Raw genomic sequence first — 16,995 nt, forward strand, 5'->3', positions numbered from 1 at the left:
ACGCACATCAATACTTGTAAACGTTATCGATCATTTTCCTCGATTCGTATCGATTTACCTCAGCCGTTGAGTTAGAGCTCACGCTTTTACCACGCAAACTTCTCATTTCCAGCGAACGTAGAATGCTCATCCTATCCATTTCCTTTCCAGGAGGCGAGTTCTTCTGTTCTTTATTCGGTAGCCTTGGCGTTGGATATTTGTTATAAATTCCATATCTTTCAAAATGTTCTGCCTTCTCCTCTGGCACGATAACGTTACGATTTTTATTTAACTCTGTGGATTTTTTCAATTCTGAATTCAACGACATTAGAGCATAGTTGGGCGTGACGGATCCATACGATAGTTCGCCTTTGTTGGCAGAATCTATCGATTTCGCGGTGACGGGCTCGGATTTCTCCGATAATCGATCAAGAGCCGCTTTAATGTGACCACTCTTCAAGGCTCTCGGATGGTCTGTCATCTTGCGACTAATCTCTTGCGTGGTCGTGTCACCGCCGCAAGATTTCGTCTTTTCGATACAACTGAAGCTATAATCGAATATACTTCTTGGACTACGAATGTTTTTCAAGCTAGCCTGGATCAGATCTACCAGATCGAAACTGTCATCCTTGATAGGAGAATGATCGTTCAAAAGATCAGCGCTCGTACTCAAGATCGTAGACTTGCTATGACCGATTTTCTTCGTTTTCCCCCTGGATTTTGCTTTAACTTGGACCTCCTGGATCGGACGCGGAGCTGGTTTCTCAGTTTTATTAACCTTCGGTGTCGTTGAACTTTTCGATTTAACGTTATTTAATTTCTCCTCCAGCGTTTTGAGACTTATGCTACTAGCCTTCGTGTCGATCTTTCTAGCCATTTTATTCTGAACTTTGCTCGATTTCGTTTCTGCAACCTTGTTACCCATCGAATCTTTATTGTCCACTTTGGCATTGACCTTAGCAGCGACCGAGTAATCTTTCAGCGTCTTTATATTCTTCTGTCCGGTTACTTGCAGCGATTTAATGACAGAAGTTTTCCTCTCTGAGATTACTTTTTCCTTATCGATTGTAATTTCGTTAAGACGATTTTCGGACGATTTTCTTGAAACAGAGTTCTGCGCGTTCTTTCTACGAGATACTTCAGCCGTTTTCTTCGTCTGATTTTCTGGCAGAAGGATCTTCGATGTTAGCTTAGTACTCGAACCAGAGATTTTCATGGGATTTTCGATTTTTTGATACGCTTTCGGTGAATTCTCCGATCTCGCATTCACTTTCGGTAAATTTTCAATTTTTGAGTTTGCTGGTCTTTGTTTTGCGTTTGCGCGATTTCGGAGCATCTGGAACAACCGATCGTTAAATCAAATATGAATATCGCGCGCTTCAAAATCGGTAACAATGACAAGATTACTTTTTGATCGTAGGTTGATTCTTGCGCTTGAGCCAATTGGAACAATTGTTTCCAGTTATACGTGGTATTAAATCTGTCGTATCTATTCCTTGTTAGTGGTCTGTATTTTTTGTACAGTGTTTCCCACACGCAATTGTCATCGAAGATCTAAATATTTGGGAAGAAAGAAGCAGAAAGGGTAAGGCTGAATATTAAATATTAATTTGTTTGATTTCTGTTACCTCTTTAGAGACGCGCGACAGGGATGTTAATTTGATGATGTCTTGTACCGAAAGATATTTGATTAATTTATTAATCAGACACCTTGGCAATGTCAATAACGTGTTTCTCCCGGAAGTGATGTTTCTTACGTGCTTTAGCAAATATTCGCCTAAAATATTGTATATAAATGGTAATATATAGGAGTGGAACGACATGGAAAATTAAACTAGTGAAAATAAAATAGAAAATTAAAATAGTGAAGCTAATATTTTGTAAAGAATTCTCTAAAAAAAAAACCGAGACAAGAAGCATTTTACTTCCTTAATTCGCCGCTTTTTAAACGTTGAAAAAGTCGAGCGATCAAATAATATGAATTTAAACTTAAGTGACATCTTCACGAACAATTCAATGAAAAATTTCACGCTCCTAACCCAATAAATATATTCAACGTATACGAATATCAAACGTGAAACGTTCAAAAGCGTCAAAAAATTAAAAAACTAACAGAGTATTTGCAGAGAATAAAATATTTTTCAATGAATTGTTCTTTCAAGAGCTACTAAACGTATCAGATAAACATTAAACGTTAAATGACAAATTTTCCGCAAAAAGTTACTCAATAATGATTCCTCGACTGTATACCAAAAATACGTCGAATTTCGTCCTGCAATCGATGGTCTTGCTTGAAATCAACGAAACCGGAGGTTCGTACGATGGGTGTTTTATGAGGACCGTGCGAGATTCGCCAAAGATAGAGTGTCACCTGCAAAAGGAGCGAAGTTACGAGGCAGAATCGCGAGAACGCGATTTATTCGTCAGCACCTGGTCGTCCAACACTCTTAACCCGTAATAATCTCTGCTTGGTGAAGGCGCTACCGAATACTTTTCCAGGTATTCGAGCTTACCGCTCATACTCGACGTGTCCGAATCCGAAAAGCCACCGCGTTCGCCCTGAAGCTGCTTCGTAATTGACACTTTGTCACGAGTAAAGTTGCAGTCAGAAATAACAATAAAATGAAATTAACCAAAACCAGTTCTTTTCCTCGTGTTTCTACCCAAAGAAAAGATATATCCATCTGACGATATTTTTAAAAGATTTGTTTGACGAGGTGATAGACAAACAGAAACTTTTCGTTGGAAATATTCAAGTAATTTATTTATTTCGTTTCATCTTATCTCGTCTTATTCGGTTCTTGTAATTTCTGTAAATAACGTTTCGTAAGGAAAGTGAAGATTTTTCGTTTCTCGCGTTTTATTATTTTCGAAAATTATTGATCAGTGATATCCCATCGAATGTATTCACGTAAAGATTATTTCCAGAAATCTTGTTATTCTTCTTTTATAGTTTCTTCTTCTCTTTAAATCAATCAATTAATGTCATACCGATTATAAGGTTATAGGCGACATTTCGTTCGGGCAGAAACTCGGCCTACGTTGAAAGTCGAACAAACCAGGTCAAGGTAAAACAAAGTATCCTCGAAACATTTTGATTTCATCGATATTTTTATTACAATAATTCCATATGAAGAGATGAAGATAAATATAGAAATGTCGAAGTAAAAATGGAAAGTTGCGTGACATTACATACTATTTTGTAATATTATGTTATAACAATATACAATAGGTAGGCTATACGGTAATATCACAATGCATGATTCACAATTTCGTAAAAGTCTAGAGAAGAGAATATAAATTTAAAGATACCAGGGACACACCATCTCTGCCCCTTCGATTTTTTTTTTTTCTTGAAGACGAAACGTTACATTATTATTGTTATTATATCGATTAGAAAACGTGCGATGAAAAAAGTTGTTCTCCTCTTATTCTTCCTCATCTTCGTCTTCTTCTTCTTCTTCTTCTTCTTTCATACTCACACATACACACATTCTCGAGTGAGAGAAATTGGAAATATATACGTTAGGTGTATGCGTATCGAATAATGCCAATTTCGCAGTCAATTGTCGTTATTCGCTTTCGATAATATTATTATCGACGATACTAAAAGCTAATAGTGGTGTACTCGCTTCATAGTGATAGTACTCTTCTTAATTTGTAATAATAATTAGAATAATCATAATAGTAATAATAATAATATTAATTCACGATAACAATAAGAATAATCAATTATCATGGACAACAGACGCGTATGATTCTTTTCTTTCTTTTTCATATTTTCTTATTCTCCTTTCTTCGTTTCTTCTGTACGTTTGATTGCATGACTGATATGACGTTCCCTAGCTCTTCTGATGATCGTTATATGTGTCTCTCGAATGACATTTAAAAAATCGCATGAAAATAAATTACTATACGCTACCGTAGTCGAGAAGTCTTATGAGCGACGGAATAAACTTAAAGGCTCGTATTCATAACACTGTATTATTACTAAACGATACGCCTTTGTTTCACGGGCAGTTCGCCACTATTGGAAAACCACGTTGGAAATTAATCGTTAAAAACATTATACTCTTGAATATACTCTTCAATTATCGTGCAACGACAGAATAATTTTCAGCTTGGACGCAAATTACAGTTTACTCGATGAGAATAGTTGTGATTATCAACGTTACGCTTCTAATTTTGATTAAGAGATAATTATCAATTCTCAACGATTGCTTATAGTATATAGATCCTCTTTTTAGAATTTCAATCTTTTTCGACAGATTTTTATAAATATAAATCGTTACGTTAAAACATCAACGACGAGATATTGGAAGAAGATTTAGTTGAAAGAATTTCATATTAATATTTATGATAGATTATATTCGTTTTCTTCTTCTTCTTTTTTCATTTTTGTGGAAAGAAAAGGAGTATAGTTTGTTCTATTAGAGCGTTCTGAATACAGGCCGGACAGTATAAAAAATTGAGTTTCGTGCCACACGAAGAGCGCTTTGCCACATAAACTGGTCGTTGTTGTAAACTCCTTTTCAACAAGTATGGCTCATTACGAGAAGCTGAGTGAAAATAGAACGTTCCACCTAAAATTTCTCGTTTCTCCGAATTTAACATCACCTAGATCTAACTCGATCGCTATATTTATCAATTTTCCTCGGTATCTATCACCATGGGACGCGTAAAAACATTACAGTTATCAAACATCATTGGACCCCTTAAACGTTAATATAAGTGCAAACAGAATATATGACTCATAATAATTAAAAGATCATTTATTCAAATGGCTCTAATCTTTAATAAAAATTCTATAAGTTTCGAATTATATTAAACTTATTTAATTTTCTTTCTTTTTGTCAATGAAATTTGTTTCGTTCTGTAAAATTGTAAATTCAGAAATTTTATACTCGGGCACATGATCCTTTAATTATTCTAAGCAACACATTCGTGCTTTCTTTCTCAACGTATGTCAAAGTTTGTCAAGTACAGTTTACTTACTTCTGATTTAGATACTAGAAAAATTCATTTTGCATAGAAAGAAAAATACGCTGAAAAAAAATTATTCGACTTTCGTAAATATCAAAGACAAAAGCTCTTCACGCCCCAAAGCTCAAGATTGGCCAATTCGAACGAGCTAAAACTGGATGCGCGCACGACAAAGTCTAAAACACGCTGCTCTAATCGTGCGTACATCCGACGAACGTTTTGTACTCAGCAAACTCACGACGAAATACATATGTACGTCTCGCTTCTCGTTCTATCATTGTACCATCGTTATGAGTATATATTCGCGCGATTCGTTTCGAAGATAAAAAGTTCTCGTCGGGTACGAACAACATAAGCGTAAACGACGACGACGTGCGTACCTCTGATTGCAACGTATAATATGCTCATGTATACATAAATGTGTGTGTATACATATAGATGTATGTATATATAATATTATCTGGAAGAACAGATTTGCGTATTGCAATAGCGCGAAGAACACGGTCACGCCTTACCGAGGTAAACGATATCCCTCCTTTCATCTCGGATATGTGACTCTATCGTCTACTTTGGTCGATTCATCGATGATTGGCTAAGAGTTTGAACATTCTCGATTCGATATTCCTATCGACGCTAACGACGAGTTTCGAATATAAAACGTGTATTTGTGAGACCCGATCGGCTATCGATAGTCTAGCTAATTTTGTAATAAATATCGAGAATATGATGATCTTGCGTTATAGCTTGCCCGAAATTAACTTATCGTTCAAAAAGTAGGAATGAGTCTCACCGTATTGTTTGACACGTTCCGTGTCAGCTACACTATCGATGGCACGCGACAGATACGAAAGACAAAGGCTAATAATTTTTAATTTATTGCTAATAGATAGATTTAAAAGTTAGGTAAGTTTAGAAAAGGTTAAAAGATTAGGAATTGCTTACTATCTATAACTAAATTTCCTAGTATAATTTTACCAGATGATTCTGAAATTGTCGTGCAGCACGGAACGTGTCAACTCTGTGTTATTTGGTCTATTTCAAAGAGACCAGTGAGAAATCAGTGTTGTCAAGGAACTGAAGCGAAAGCTGTCACTTCGTTCGTTGCTTCTCCCTTGTTATATGCAGTATAGGAACAATAACTGATACCATGTTACACGTATCGTAATGCATACTAGTAAATATAATCGATTCTCTTAAGGGCATACTGATTTTTATGCGCAGAGAAAAATACGAACAAGTTTCGTTCATTGACAGCACCGGTCCAGCTACACCGTCATCAATCTCTTGTCAGAAAACACAAACGTCACAAAATATGTGTCGAAGCACGTAGCGAGATTGTAAAAGAGCGGGTTGCTTGTAATATTGCTTAGAGTAATCACACGCACGATCGAATTAATTCTGGACGAGCTATAACGCGCAAATCGACGAGATCAATTTCTTCGTTTACATCTCTCGCTTCAACCCCCCGTTCTAACTAGGTTCCGTTAGTGGAACGTAACGACTACTCGAATGACAACGATGTTACCCTTTGTTCGATCCTAGTCTCGCTTCTTCTAATTGCACCATCATCGTTCCGTCGATAAGGCGCTTGGCTGTGTAAGTTTAACGAGTACCCAATAAAGAGAGAAAGAGAGATAGTACTCGAGTTAAAACGCAACTAACGGGGTTAAGTATAAGAAGAAAAGTGGGGGAATCGATGCACACGGAGAACCTGGTTGCCGATCGACCGAGCTACAGGTTTCCCTCGCCTCACTTTCGGATATAATGCGTGTATATTAAATACCGAGTAAAAAGTAGTAATCTTCGATAAGCTATTCTCCAAGTACTTTGTACATCGAATGAAAGTCGAATCCCATTAAATCACCATCTCATGGCGAAATGATCTGAACGAATTGTCCCGAGAGGACATCTTTCCAATTTCTTCTTATTCTTTGTTCCTTTAACGTTACTGTACCACCGAGACTGTCGTGTCTGTGAGGCCACCCTCGTCTCGACATATGCTGGATGAAGTGGTGGTTTCTTCCGATGGAGCAGGGGCGACAGTTAATTGCCTTTGCTCCATATGATCGAGAGTCTTTTCGATAGCCCTTAATCTCTTCTCCAGACTCGTCGTACCCAGAATTCCCACTTGCAACTGAGGACCAAGCGGTAAAATCGCCAACAACCACCAGGTCCACGATGGACCGTCCGGCAAGCGCGGCCAATCTTCTTCGGTGTCTGGCATTCGACCGAATACTCGCTGTATTTCTAATTGCTGGGACAATGGCACCGTGTCCCACCATCTTCTTCCTTTCGTTCTCACCTGGAAATATTAAGTTTCAGTAAGCAGAGGCAGTCTATTTTTATCGTTTACAAAATCCTAATTGCCACGATCTATATATTTTCTGATACCAATGACGACAAAACTGACCGATAATAAATTGAAGAGACGCTTGATAAAATGGCAATTCGAATTAATTTTAGGTTAATTTCAGAATAAAATATTTGATTGAAGGTTGTATAACGTTAGCACGTGTTATATATTATGTGCATTGTTATTGTATGTATGTTATATATTATATTATTATTATATTACTACGTGCGTTAATAGGTAAATCTTCGAGCGGTAAGTTGTTAACTACGATCGATTCGAATATGAATTATCGATGTTTCACCTTGTCGTGAAGCTCTAAGAGATTCAAAAGTTGATCCTCCTGAACCATCGCATCCCTCAGGAATTCTACTTGAGCCGTGTCATAACCGTCCCTTTCTCCTCCAGAGAGAACCCTGAATCTTCTGCCTCCGACTGTGCTAAGAATGCTGCAACCATCTTTCAGCAGAACTCTATCTCGAATTTCAAGCATAGTGCCGTATTCCGCGTATCTGTTGCAAACAAAATATCGCTATTAAAATTAAGTTTTCAGTATCTCGGAACATAGAGCGAGATGCTTAAAGAACGTGAATAGCAGTTTTCATTAAAGCAATAGTATTTCTCAGCTATAAATTAATGCCTCCATACAATGTGTACGAAACATTTATAGCTCGATCGACTGGCCTATCTTTATATCTTCGTTATCGAACACGATAGATCGAACGGACAATTTGTTTTTTTATTTTAACAAGGACCATCTATCGAACTTAAGAACTGTCTCATAGTATGGCATTCTTAACGCTTGTTAAGAGAGTAAAAAGGATAAGAAAAGTCTAATCTTCGACTATCCTCTTACTTTGTAAGTAAACAAAATGATCGTTCCACATTACCACCTCTTTCGCTGAATATAAAAGAAACGAAAAGAAAAACTAAAAGGACAATTACCTCTTCGTCCCCGTCGCTTCTCTGTTGAGACACGCCGCGATACCAAACTGGCGAACGCCACTCTCGACGCATCTCCTCACCATCAGCCTGTATCTCGGCTCGTAGACGAACAGGGGACAGGCGACACAAGGAAATGCCGTGGTACAAACAAAAACCGCGATCTGCTCGCTGCCCAGGAGGCCAAGTCCCTGGACCAGTTCTAATCGGTGGCTGGCTGCCCTGGAGGCGTATTCCGCCGGGGCTACGGTCTTCAAAGCCCTCTCGACGAAGTCCGTCACCGTCTTCTGGCTGCTGGCCAAGTACTGAAAAAGCAAAGGACACTCTGCTAAGTCAACCAGAAACCTCGTCGTCCTTCTCGAGAGATGCCTTCAACGTCTCGCTGCTGAGATTCGTGATTTTTTCATGAGAATTTCTCAGCACCTTGCTCCATCGTGACAAGTTTCGTGGCCATCTCCCTGGAGAACTGGCATTAATAAAGAATAGCATGTTTCAGAGAGTTGCACGTAGAGTGTTTTGTTTGAAATTAATCGAATTCCGGTGTCGTTTTGATTAGACTGACTACGTTGATTCGATGCACTGCATCCTTCATCTTTATGAAATTTATATTGAAATTATATTTATTACATTGCATTGTGATAACGGCCGTGTATTAATACGCACGTTGTTAAATAAAGAACGTTTTGCTAGAGTAAAGTCGTCGATCGAACTTCATATCGACTGACGATCTCGAGGGTGTTGTTAAATTTACCTACGTATTAACGTAATAGGAAGAAGCAAACAAGTACCGCATAATGAATGAAACGGTGTATAATTAGAATGATAGGATCATACTATTCATCAGTGAATGAAATAGCGTTCGCTAAATTGTCAATCGATATAAACAGCCGTGCAGCTTATTTGGATATAAAAAATCACATTTGAACTACAGAAACCCAACAACCAGTGATATCTTAAAACGTCGTAAGGGAATTTATAAAATATTCACTCGCTGTTTCTTAAATTCCAGAATTTTTCCATAAAGGATTAATAACTTCTCCATACATAGACTGTAACAAATATAGACTGTGTTCGATTCTATTAACTCTTCTGAATTACTTGTGTAAATATCACGTAAAAACTTGCGCAAAAAGTATTTATCATGAATCACACCGACCAATTAAATAAAACGAAGCAACACTGATAAACGTTTAGCGTCGCGTTAAGCAAGAAGGAAGGAGAACATGAAAGAAAGAAGCAGTAACAATGCGGGAATAACGGTCGCGGTGTATTGTGTAATAATGTAACGTAATACGAGGTAGGAGGGGATCCAGGAAAGATACGGGATTGCCAGCCGCAAAATTTATTTAACGTCATTAACGACGATGCTCACAGGGACAATTGGTAATGATGCCACGAACGCGGAAGCTCCTAACGGCGGCCCTGGCGACCACAAACAATAATCATTTCAATCTGCAGCATCGTTAACCGCTAGGAAGCATTATATCTCATTTATGGACAGGTGTTCCACGTCCTGACGTTCTTTTGTTCCACGGAACATAATTCGAAATCAACTTTTTGTCTTATGATTCTTTGTACTCGTTATATAGGCTGTTTCAAATTTCGCCAGGTAAATTTGTTCAATATATTCTATAGATTTAAACGAGGATATTATACATATAAATACAAAGAAAGAATGACGACACATGCAAACCAGCTGGCTGCTGAAGCGAGCAAAACTCTGATAGAAAGAAGACTAAAAAGAAAACACCCCACTGACCTCACTAAAGAAATAAAATAGTCAAACTCGAAGATGGTATCCCGCTGAGGGTAGCCATCCACGTGTTATTTAGCAATTAAGTTAGAAAAATTTACCAAATGTCCAGCTGGACAAATTGTAAAGTACAAATTAAATAATAAAAAGAAATATTATACATATACAGGATGGTTGGTAACTGGTGGTACAAGCGGAAAGGGGGTGATTCTACGCGAAAAAAGGAGTCGAAAATATAGAATAAAAATTTTTCGTTTGAGGCTTTGGTTTCGAGAAAATCGACTTTGAATTTTCGCTCGGTACGCGTGCACTTTATCGCGTCTCGTTATAACGGATCTCACTGTAGATCGTTGTCTCGATGGAAAAATTTAAAAAAATTAAAAAAAGAATTTTTATTCTATATTTTCGACTTCTTTTTTCTCATAGAATCACCCCCTTTCCGCTTGTACCACCAGTTACCAACCACCCTGTATATTCATACTTTACTTACATCGACGAGAGACGTAACGCACAAAGGGCAGGCTGAGGAATAATCCAAGCAACGATCCAAACACATCCAGCAATACGTGTGCCCACATGGTGTTGTTACGGGTTTCCATAAGAGTCGACAGCACAGAATGCAATCCAACTCGCCTGCCGTGCCACCGGAAAGGGGCGGTAGAAGAATCTCAGCGGGTCTCGCTTCGAGCCCTGTGAAAAACAAACGCTTTAGTTGATTACCGTGTGTCTAAAATATTCTTATCGCGTAATCCTATGCTTTAAAAGAATTCTATTATTGAAGTCAGAATTATACACAAATGAAACGTTATATGTGATTTTAGAAGAAAAAGAAAGGAATTACATTTCAACAGAAATGAACAGTATTGTATTATTGTACTATTTTATATTATTATTATTATTACATCGTACATCGCATAAGGTTTGTGAGGATTTACACGACATATTTGGATATTCGCGTAAGTTTGAATTTCTGCAATATTTATCGATATCTCGTAAGGATATGATAAAACTTCGGTGAGATAAAAATTTAATATTTCAAAATGGTAAATGTTTTTGGGTAATGGGATTCCTCGAATCAACTTATACCTTTTTAGTTTTCAATTTTACACGATAAGAATTGAATCTATTAAAAGGGATTAATCGAAAATTTTCGAACAAAATCTAAAAAGTAAAAGTTTTCGAGATAAATTAATTAGTTAACTAGACAAATAAATTATGCACTTTTGAATCTTTAGACGTGGATAAATGGTAACAAAATTTGAACGAACAGGACGAAGAAAGTGGGAACTTCGCACAGAAAATTAACAAGATCGTAGAAATAAATGAAAGATTTCGTTTCGCGTTACTCAAGCGTTGAATGAACTTTACTTTTAAATAGCTTGGGGATTCGTTTATCAATGGTACGCATTCAACCGCACATATCGTGGTAAATGTGCAACGTTAGTTATTAATACGAAATGTCAGATAGAACGTTATCGGTTAACCTTTTCAGGCTGCAATTCATCTTTTATAAAAACATAGCCATATTCGACGATTAAAAATCTGCTCAATTTGTAAAGCATTAAAATTATGTTTCAATACTGACGAAGATACTTGAATAAATAAAATACTGGCAATATTCTAACATTTTAAATCTTACGTAAATTTAAATAATTAAAACATCTCGTTTCCTTTTTCTTCTAGTCGATACTTCTACATATAAATACTACCGCTACAAATATTATTGTAAATGCTCGAATAATATAAACTATGAACATTCTCACTGAATTATTTGAAGTATCATTATAAAATTTAGATAACACAGGATTTTTAAATAAGAATCTAACTACGGATACTTATGAGAAATTTAAATGTATATAATTGTTTGCTTATTTAGATAAAACATAAATGTACAAAAAGTAGAAAATATTTAAAATACTCCAAGCTCTACATAAAGCAAAGTACATGCTTACACTATGAAATATGAAACGAGTTTCTATTTAGAATTCGCGTAAACGTCCGCAGCCTATCAACGATTCTAGATCTCATCATTCTTCTGTAATTTGCACTCGATTTAACGCTACAGCCTTTCCAACTTACTTTTCAGCTTTTCTATGTCTTGGTAGAGACGATCTAGGCCAGCCTGCAGCTTCATGTTGTTTTGTGGTGCTGTGGTTGACAGGAGCCTTCTGCTAACAGTCTGCAATGAATCAACAAGGATAATTGGATTAAGCGCGAACTTTAATCTACAATTATTAGGATTGACACGATTAGAGCTTCTTTTCTTTGAAATACAATTCATCTTTATTCGCAACGGGACGCCGTGAGCTTGCGTAACGTTTAATGGATCGTTACGCAACCCGACAATCTGTTCGGAACTTAATTCCTCGATATTTCGTTTCGCCTGTTTTTCTTCTCGCTGTTGCAATTACATTACCATTCGTGCTTAACTCGAAAACCGTGTTTTTCCCGTATTCACGCGTTCAGGATTTTTATCGAAAATTTCGTTATTTCGTAATCTTGAAACAAAGCGTAGGAACAGAGATACAAGAACGAACGTTGCTTTTTTGTTATAAATTTTAATAATAGAAAGAATATATATTTTTTATACTATCAAATTTTAGTATAATTTATCTTTCATCTTTCTTTTATTTTCTTCTGTATAGAACTTTACCTTTCTTTAGGTCTTTTTCTGCGAAATATATAGTGTATTTTACATTTTAACATACTATTTATCGTAATTTATATAAATCACTATACAAAGTGAGAAAATTCGAGGATTCGTAATTAAACGTGGCGAATGATTATTACTATTGGTTAGCGAACACAGGCTTATCCCGGCCACAAGATTAATAGTAATTGAAACGTCGGATTTATATAAGTTCCAGCCGCCTAGCCGCTTATTAACGCCGCGATATCCGTATTTCTCGTTCATCTATAATAATTGCAAATTGATTGTTAATTACGTGCTTCCCAAGCGGCAAGAAGTGCACGTGTTGTTACAATACAATCGGACGCGAACAGATACAGCGACGTCCTCCCAGGAAACAGAACGATTAACCAAGATATCTGAGCGGTAATCGAGAATATGATTAAGATATCGATTGTTGTATTGCTGTGGTACGTGCCAGGAATTAAACGGACAAAAAAATCATTGCAACCTCCTGAAGTAGAACCATGATTAAATTGCTCCGTTTTCTCTATTACGATTTGATATTTGCTTCAGTGAACTATGTGCTTGAGTTAAACATTTGCTTTCGATCAGTTGCTCGTCAACAACTTGATATCACTTTAATTATAAAGGATTAAATTCGGGAGATTGAAAATCTAAAATAATTAAATTTCTTACGACGGCTGGAAAATTCAGTTCGTTAAAATTGTATCGAGAAACAAGAAGAAATTACACGAACGTAAATGATTTTTGTTTTAACATCATGAGTATATATATATATGTATGTATATTTTGCTCTTTATTCGTTTTCTTATCTCATCGACGTTTGTCACAAAGCAACGATCGTAGAAGGAAAATCCGATCGAAATTTCGTAAACATAGAACGCAAGAAGAAAAGCACGAAGTTATTTGATAATTCAATCGCAGCTTCGAAGTCAGCATAAAACTGTACCTGAACGATGATGTCACTTTTAAAATGGCCATTCAGTTATCAAGAAGTACATACAGCTGTAAGTACTGTGTATTAAAAGAATGCAACGTCTAAACCATGTTACGTAAATGAAGAATCGTTTAAACGAAGAATAAACATTGTATGAAACGGTTGAAGTTAATTCAATTTTACATCATTTATTTTCATCGATATAGTACGAAGTTAAAGTCACACAATTTTAATTCGGGGCACAACAGCGAAGCCTGTATCTTATTAAAAAATATATTTTATATCTCCATCGTGTGTGTACTGTATCATAAATATTTTTACTACTTTGCTTAAAATCAAACGCAACAATTTTTAAATCGAGCGGAGAAAAATACCGTGAGTTACGAAGAAAATTATTAATAACGTTATAACAAAAAATTGAATCGAAAATTATGGCTGCTGCGATTCCCGGACATTTCTTTTCCTTTTTTTTTTTTTTTTTTTGTTAGACAGTATTTCGCTAGCATTGCAGCTAGCATCTTATCAAATCTGATAATTCATGAGAATATACCGGTAGTGACACTGCCATGCACACGCATGGATGTGTATAATCAACACTTGGACTTAAAATTCTAAGAATTCATGTTAACGATAAATTCCTGGGAAAAAAACTCGAGCATTAGAAAGCTTCAAACGTTTCTTACAGAGACGTTCGCCGTTGCGAATAATCTACAAAATCCATATTTTCCGGCGTATTGGAAATCAATCTCGCAAATAGTTTGCATATAATTTAACTTCGAATTTTATTCCACGGAAAAATATTCGAATTTTGAACAATTTTTATATCGCGTAAAGAAAGCGAAACTCGTTATTGAAACAGCAAAGAAGGAAGAGGAAATACGCTTACGTTAAACTACTATTTCTTCTCAAATTGAAAGATATTCCATAAAATTGTAAAAATTAAAATAAACCTTAAATTGTCCACCCTTGTTTTCTAAAATCTCACAAGATTCCTACCTGAGTGAACTCCTCTTCGCCACCGCTGCTATTATCCTCACAGTCCGAGGCATTCAATACTGTTCGACGATTCCTCTTCGGGTTCATCAGCTGATGACGACTCCTCGTGCGCGATGCACCCTCGGTCAAATTGTAGGGGGTGCGAGATGGCAGGCCGTAACGACGATGTCCAGATGATAACACTTTGTACAGCACCTGAAGACGATACGAAACAATGCCTTTTGTAATTCTAATGCGATGGAACGATGAAAGCCGCTTCCTTCGCGAACTGTTATCGAGGATTCGCGCGTTGTGCGACGTGCCTTAGACGATAGAGACGTCTCTTTGTTGCAGGCCGATGTTCCATGCAAATGTAGCCCGTAAATCCTTGTAAACGAGATATACGTCTCCTTCGGCGCGAACAAGAAAAATTATGCGACATAATTACAATATTGTCTCCAATGCATGTTGATTGCGCGCAACGACTCACATAAGATAAGGGGATGTCGTTTTGTAAGTATAGTGCGATCCAAAAACATCGAGTCGCGAAAGGAATAATACGACAAAGGATAAGAAAATGAATTTAACTATTGTCGTGGATAAATATGTGTGATGGTATTGTGCTATATGCGTAATATAAGAATTAATTTATTAGCAACTTCGTTTTCGTGACATTATCATAAATGAGCAAAAATCATGTGGATCGTTAGAGCGAATATCTGGTATATCTCGTTAGCATTTAATATTATACTTTGCATCGTGCGTAACAAAATGAAGGAAATGATTGTATCGTGGCTTTCAATTAACTGGAATATTGCACTGAATTTTCATCTCCTATTTATGGAAATTGATCGTTGCGAAATCAAATGTTTGCGCGAGATTAAGCGGTTCGTGAACGGTAGTCAACGAGAAACATAATAAATTTTATACTTTGTGTTTCGCCATACAAGTAGAACGTGAGATTTTCTTCGAGTAAACGGCGGTACACTTCGATTTCTGTGATGGATATTATGTAATATATCTCCTACGATTATCCGTAATAACTTGAGAAAAACAATGCACAACAATTGCGCAGCAGCGATTTATTAGATGCGATGGTTCCACGTATTTTACTTTTTCTTCCTCAACTTATACCGTTAAACACAATTTTCTCACACAAACTCAAGTTCAAGTACTTCAATAAATCGAACATTTGCTTTTTTCTGATATCAAAACATTCTCTACCTGAACCTTGACTTCTTATCTGAACACGATCTAAGAAAAATAAAGAAAAGAAAAAGAAGAACGTTCAAAATAGATTCTTTCCATTAAGGCGATACTTGTTTATCTCGTGGTATATCTTTTCATTCCGCTAAGGCTCTCACGTTTTCACAAAAACACGATTGCATAATGGCGTGCAACACTGTTTTCAAGCATTTACAATCGTTAATTCCTCTCAACGCCTTCGACGAGCGAAGAAAACGCAAGACAAACCAAAAGTACACGATTCCGAATGATCGAACATCCGCGAGTTACAAAAGAAGAGTAAAATACAGAAAGAGGTTAGGAGCGAGTTTAGAAAATTTCACGACACCTTGTGTAACTTCCTCGTGGTTAAGTCGTATCCGGGCACAATAGGAGAACATTTTCAAGCAGAAGAAAGTGGCAAACGTGCGGATGTTGCTTGCCATACGGCTCGAACGCCGCGCGGAAAGAATGATTCCTCGATCTTACATAAGTACCGGTGCAACTTGCGTCAATGATTGTACCAGCCTCTAAGTTACATAATGACCGTTCGAAATTCAATTTGTCGTGCCTCTTCGATTCGTTCGACTCGTTCGACGAATTCTAACCCCAGGTCGCCCCCGTGGCGCCATTAAATCGAACGCTCTGGCGATAGTTGGCTCGATTGCATAGTCCACGGTGGTTTACCGCGCGAGATTAATCTCATGCGGCTGGCATTGTAATTTAGAACTATCCGTATGGGATCTTACGAAATTGTTTGATTAAATATCATGATTGGAACATTTATTAATTAAACTTGTTCGTTATTGTGAAATTTCAGGGTTTTGGCTATCGTGCTAGCTAGGCTATTTTGTGTAATTTCAAAATGTGAGACGTCGAGCTCAATTTAGAAAATTTTGTGTAATTTAGTGGTACGTTTCATATTGATAGCTGATGTTTCGTTAACGCGTGTTATGCTTCAGTATAATCGATGAGAAAATTCTAATGCTATGTTTGCTCAATCGCTTAAAGTATTCTATATAATTACGAAATAGCGTTTTCCAGATGAATCACAGACTGATGGAAAAGAAGCAACGGTGGAATACCCGCGATAAATTTTTATTCTGCAGCTGCACCGGCTTATTCTCGCGTCGGAAAAAACAATAGTCGCGATCCAAAGAGCCAGACGTCTCGAGTTGCTGTGAGTGATTATCGCTGGC

At 36.9% G+C, this 16,995-nt stretch overlaps 2 protein-coding genes across 3 annotated transcripts in view; both read right to left on the reverse strand.

Moving 5' to 3' along the window:
• Positions 1 to 7: 7 nt before the first annotated feature.
• Positions 8 to 2,529, reverse strand: LOC138189819 (uncharacterized). The gene is made up of 5 exons (XM_069131996.1): positions 2,410 to 2,529; positions 2,230 to 2,350; positions 1,608 to 1,756; positions 1,387 to 1,533; positions 8 to 1,315 (listed from the first exon to the last, which is right to left on the reverse strand). Exons 1-5 carry the CDS (start codon positions 2,497 to 2,499, stop codon positions 8 to 10), a joined length of 1,815 nt encoding a protein of 604 aa, XP_068988097.1. The 5' UTR covers positions 2,500 to 2,529.
• Positions 2,530 to 3,071: 542 nt separating this feature from the next.
• LOC138189794 (LON peptidase N-terminal domain and RING finger protein 3) overlaps positions 3,072 to 16,995 on the reverse strand; it is a 64,730-nt gene continuing 50,806 nt past the window's right edge. For both annotated transcript variants that reach the window (XM_069131955.1, XM_069131956.1), the window contains exons 4-9: positions 14,594 to 14,788; positions 12,087 to 12,186; positions 10,498 to 10,697; positions 8,258 to 8,559; positions 7,617 to 7,824; positions 3,072 to 7,264 (exon numbers count right to left, since the gene is read on the reverse strand). In XM_069131955.1, coding sequence (XP_068988056.1) covers positions 6,908 to 7,264; positions 7,617 to 7,824; positions 8,258 to 8,559; positions 10,498 to 10,697; positions 12,087 to 12,186; positions 14,594 to 14,788 — 1,362 coding nt within the window. In that variant the 3' untranslated portion in view covers positions 3,072 to 6,907. The remainder of the gene's footprint in view (positions 7,265 to 7,616; positions 7,825 to 8,257; positions 8,560 to 10,497; positions 10,698 to 12,086; positions 12,187 to 14,593; positions 14,789 to 16,995) is intronic.

This window comes from Bombus flavifrons, chromosome 2 (genome assembly GCF_040668555.2).
Source record: "Bombus flavifrons isolate JBK064 chromosome 2, iyBomFlav1_principal, whole genome shotgun sequence".
Classification (NCBI taxonomy): domain Eukaryota; kingdom Metazoa; phylum Arthropoda; class Insecta; order Hymenoptera; family Apidae; genus Bombus; species Bombus flavifrons.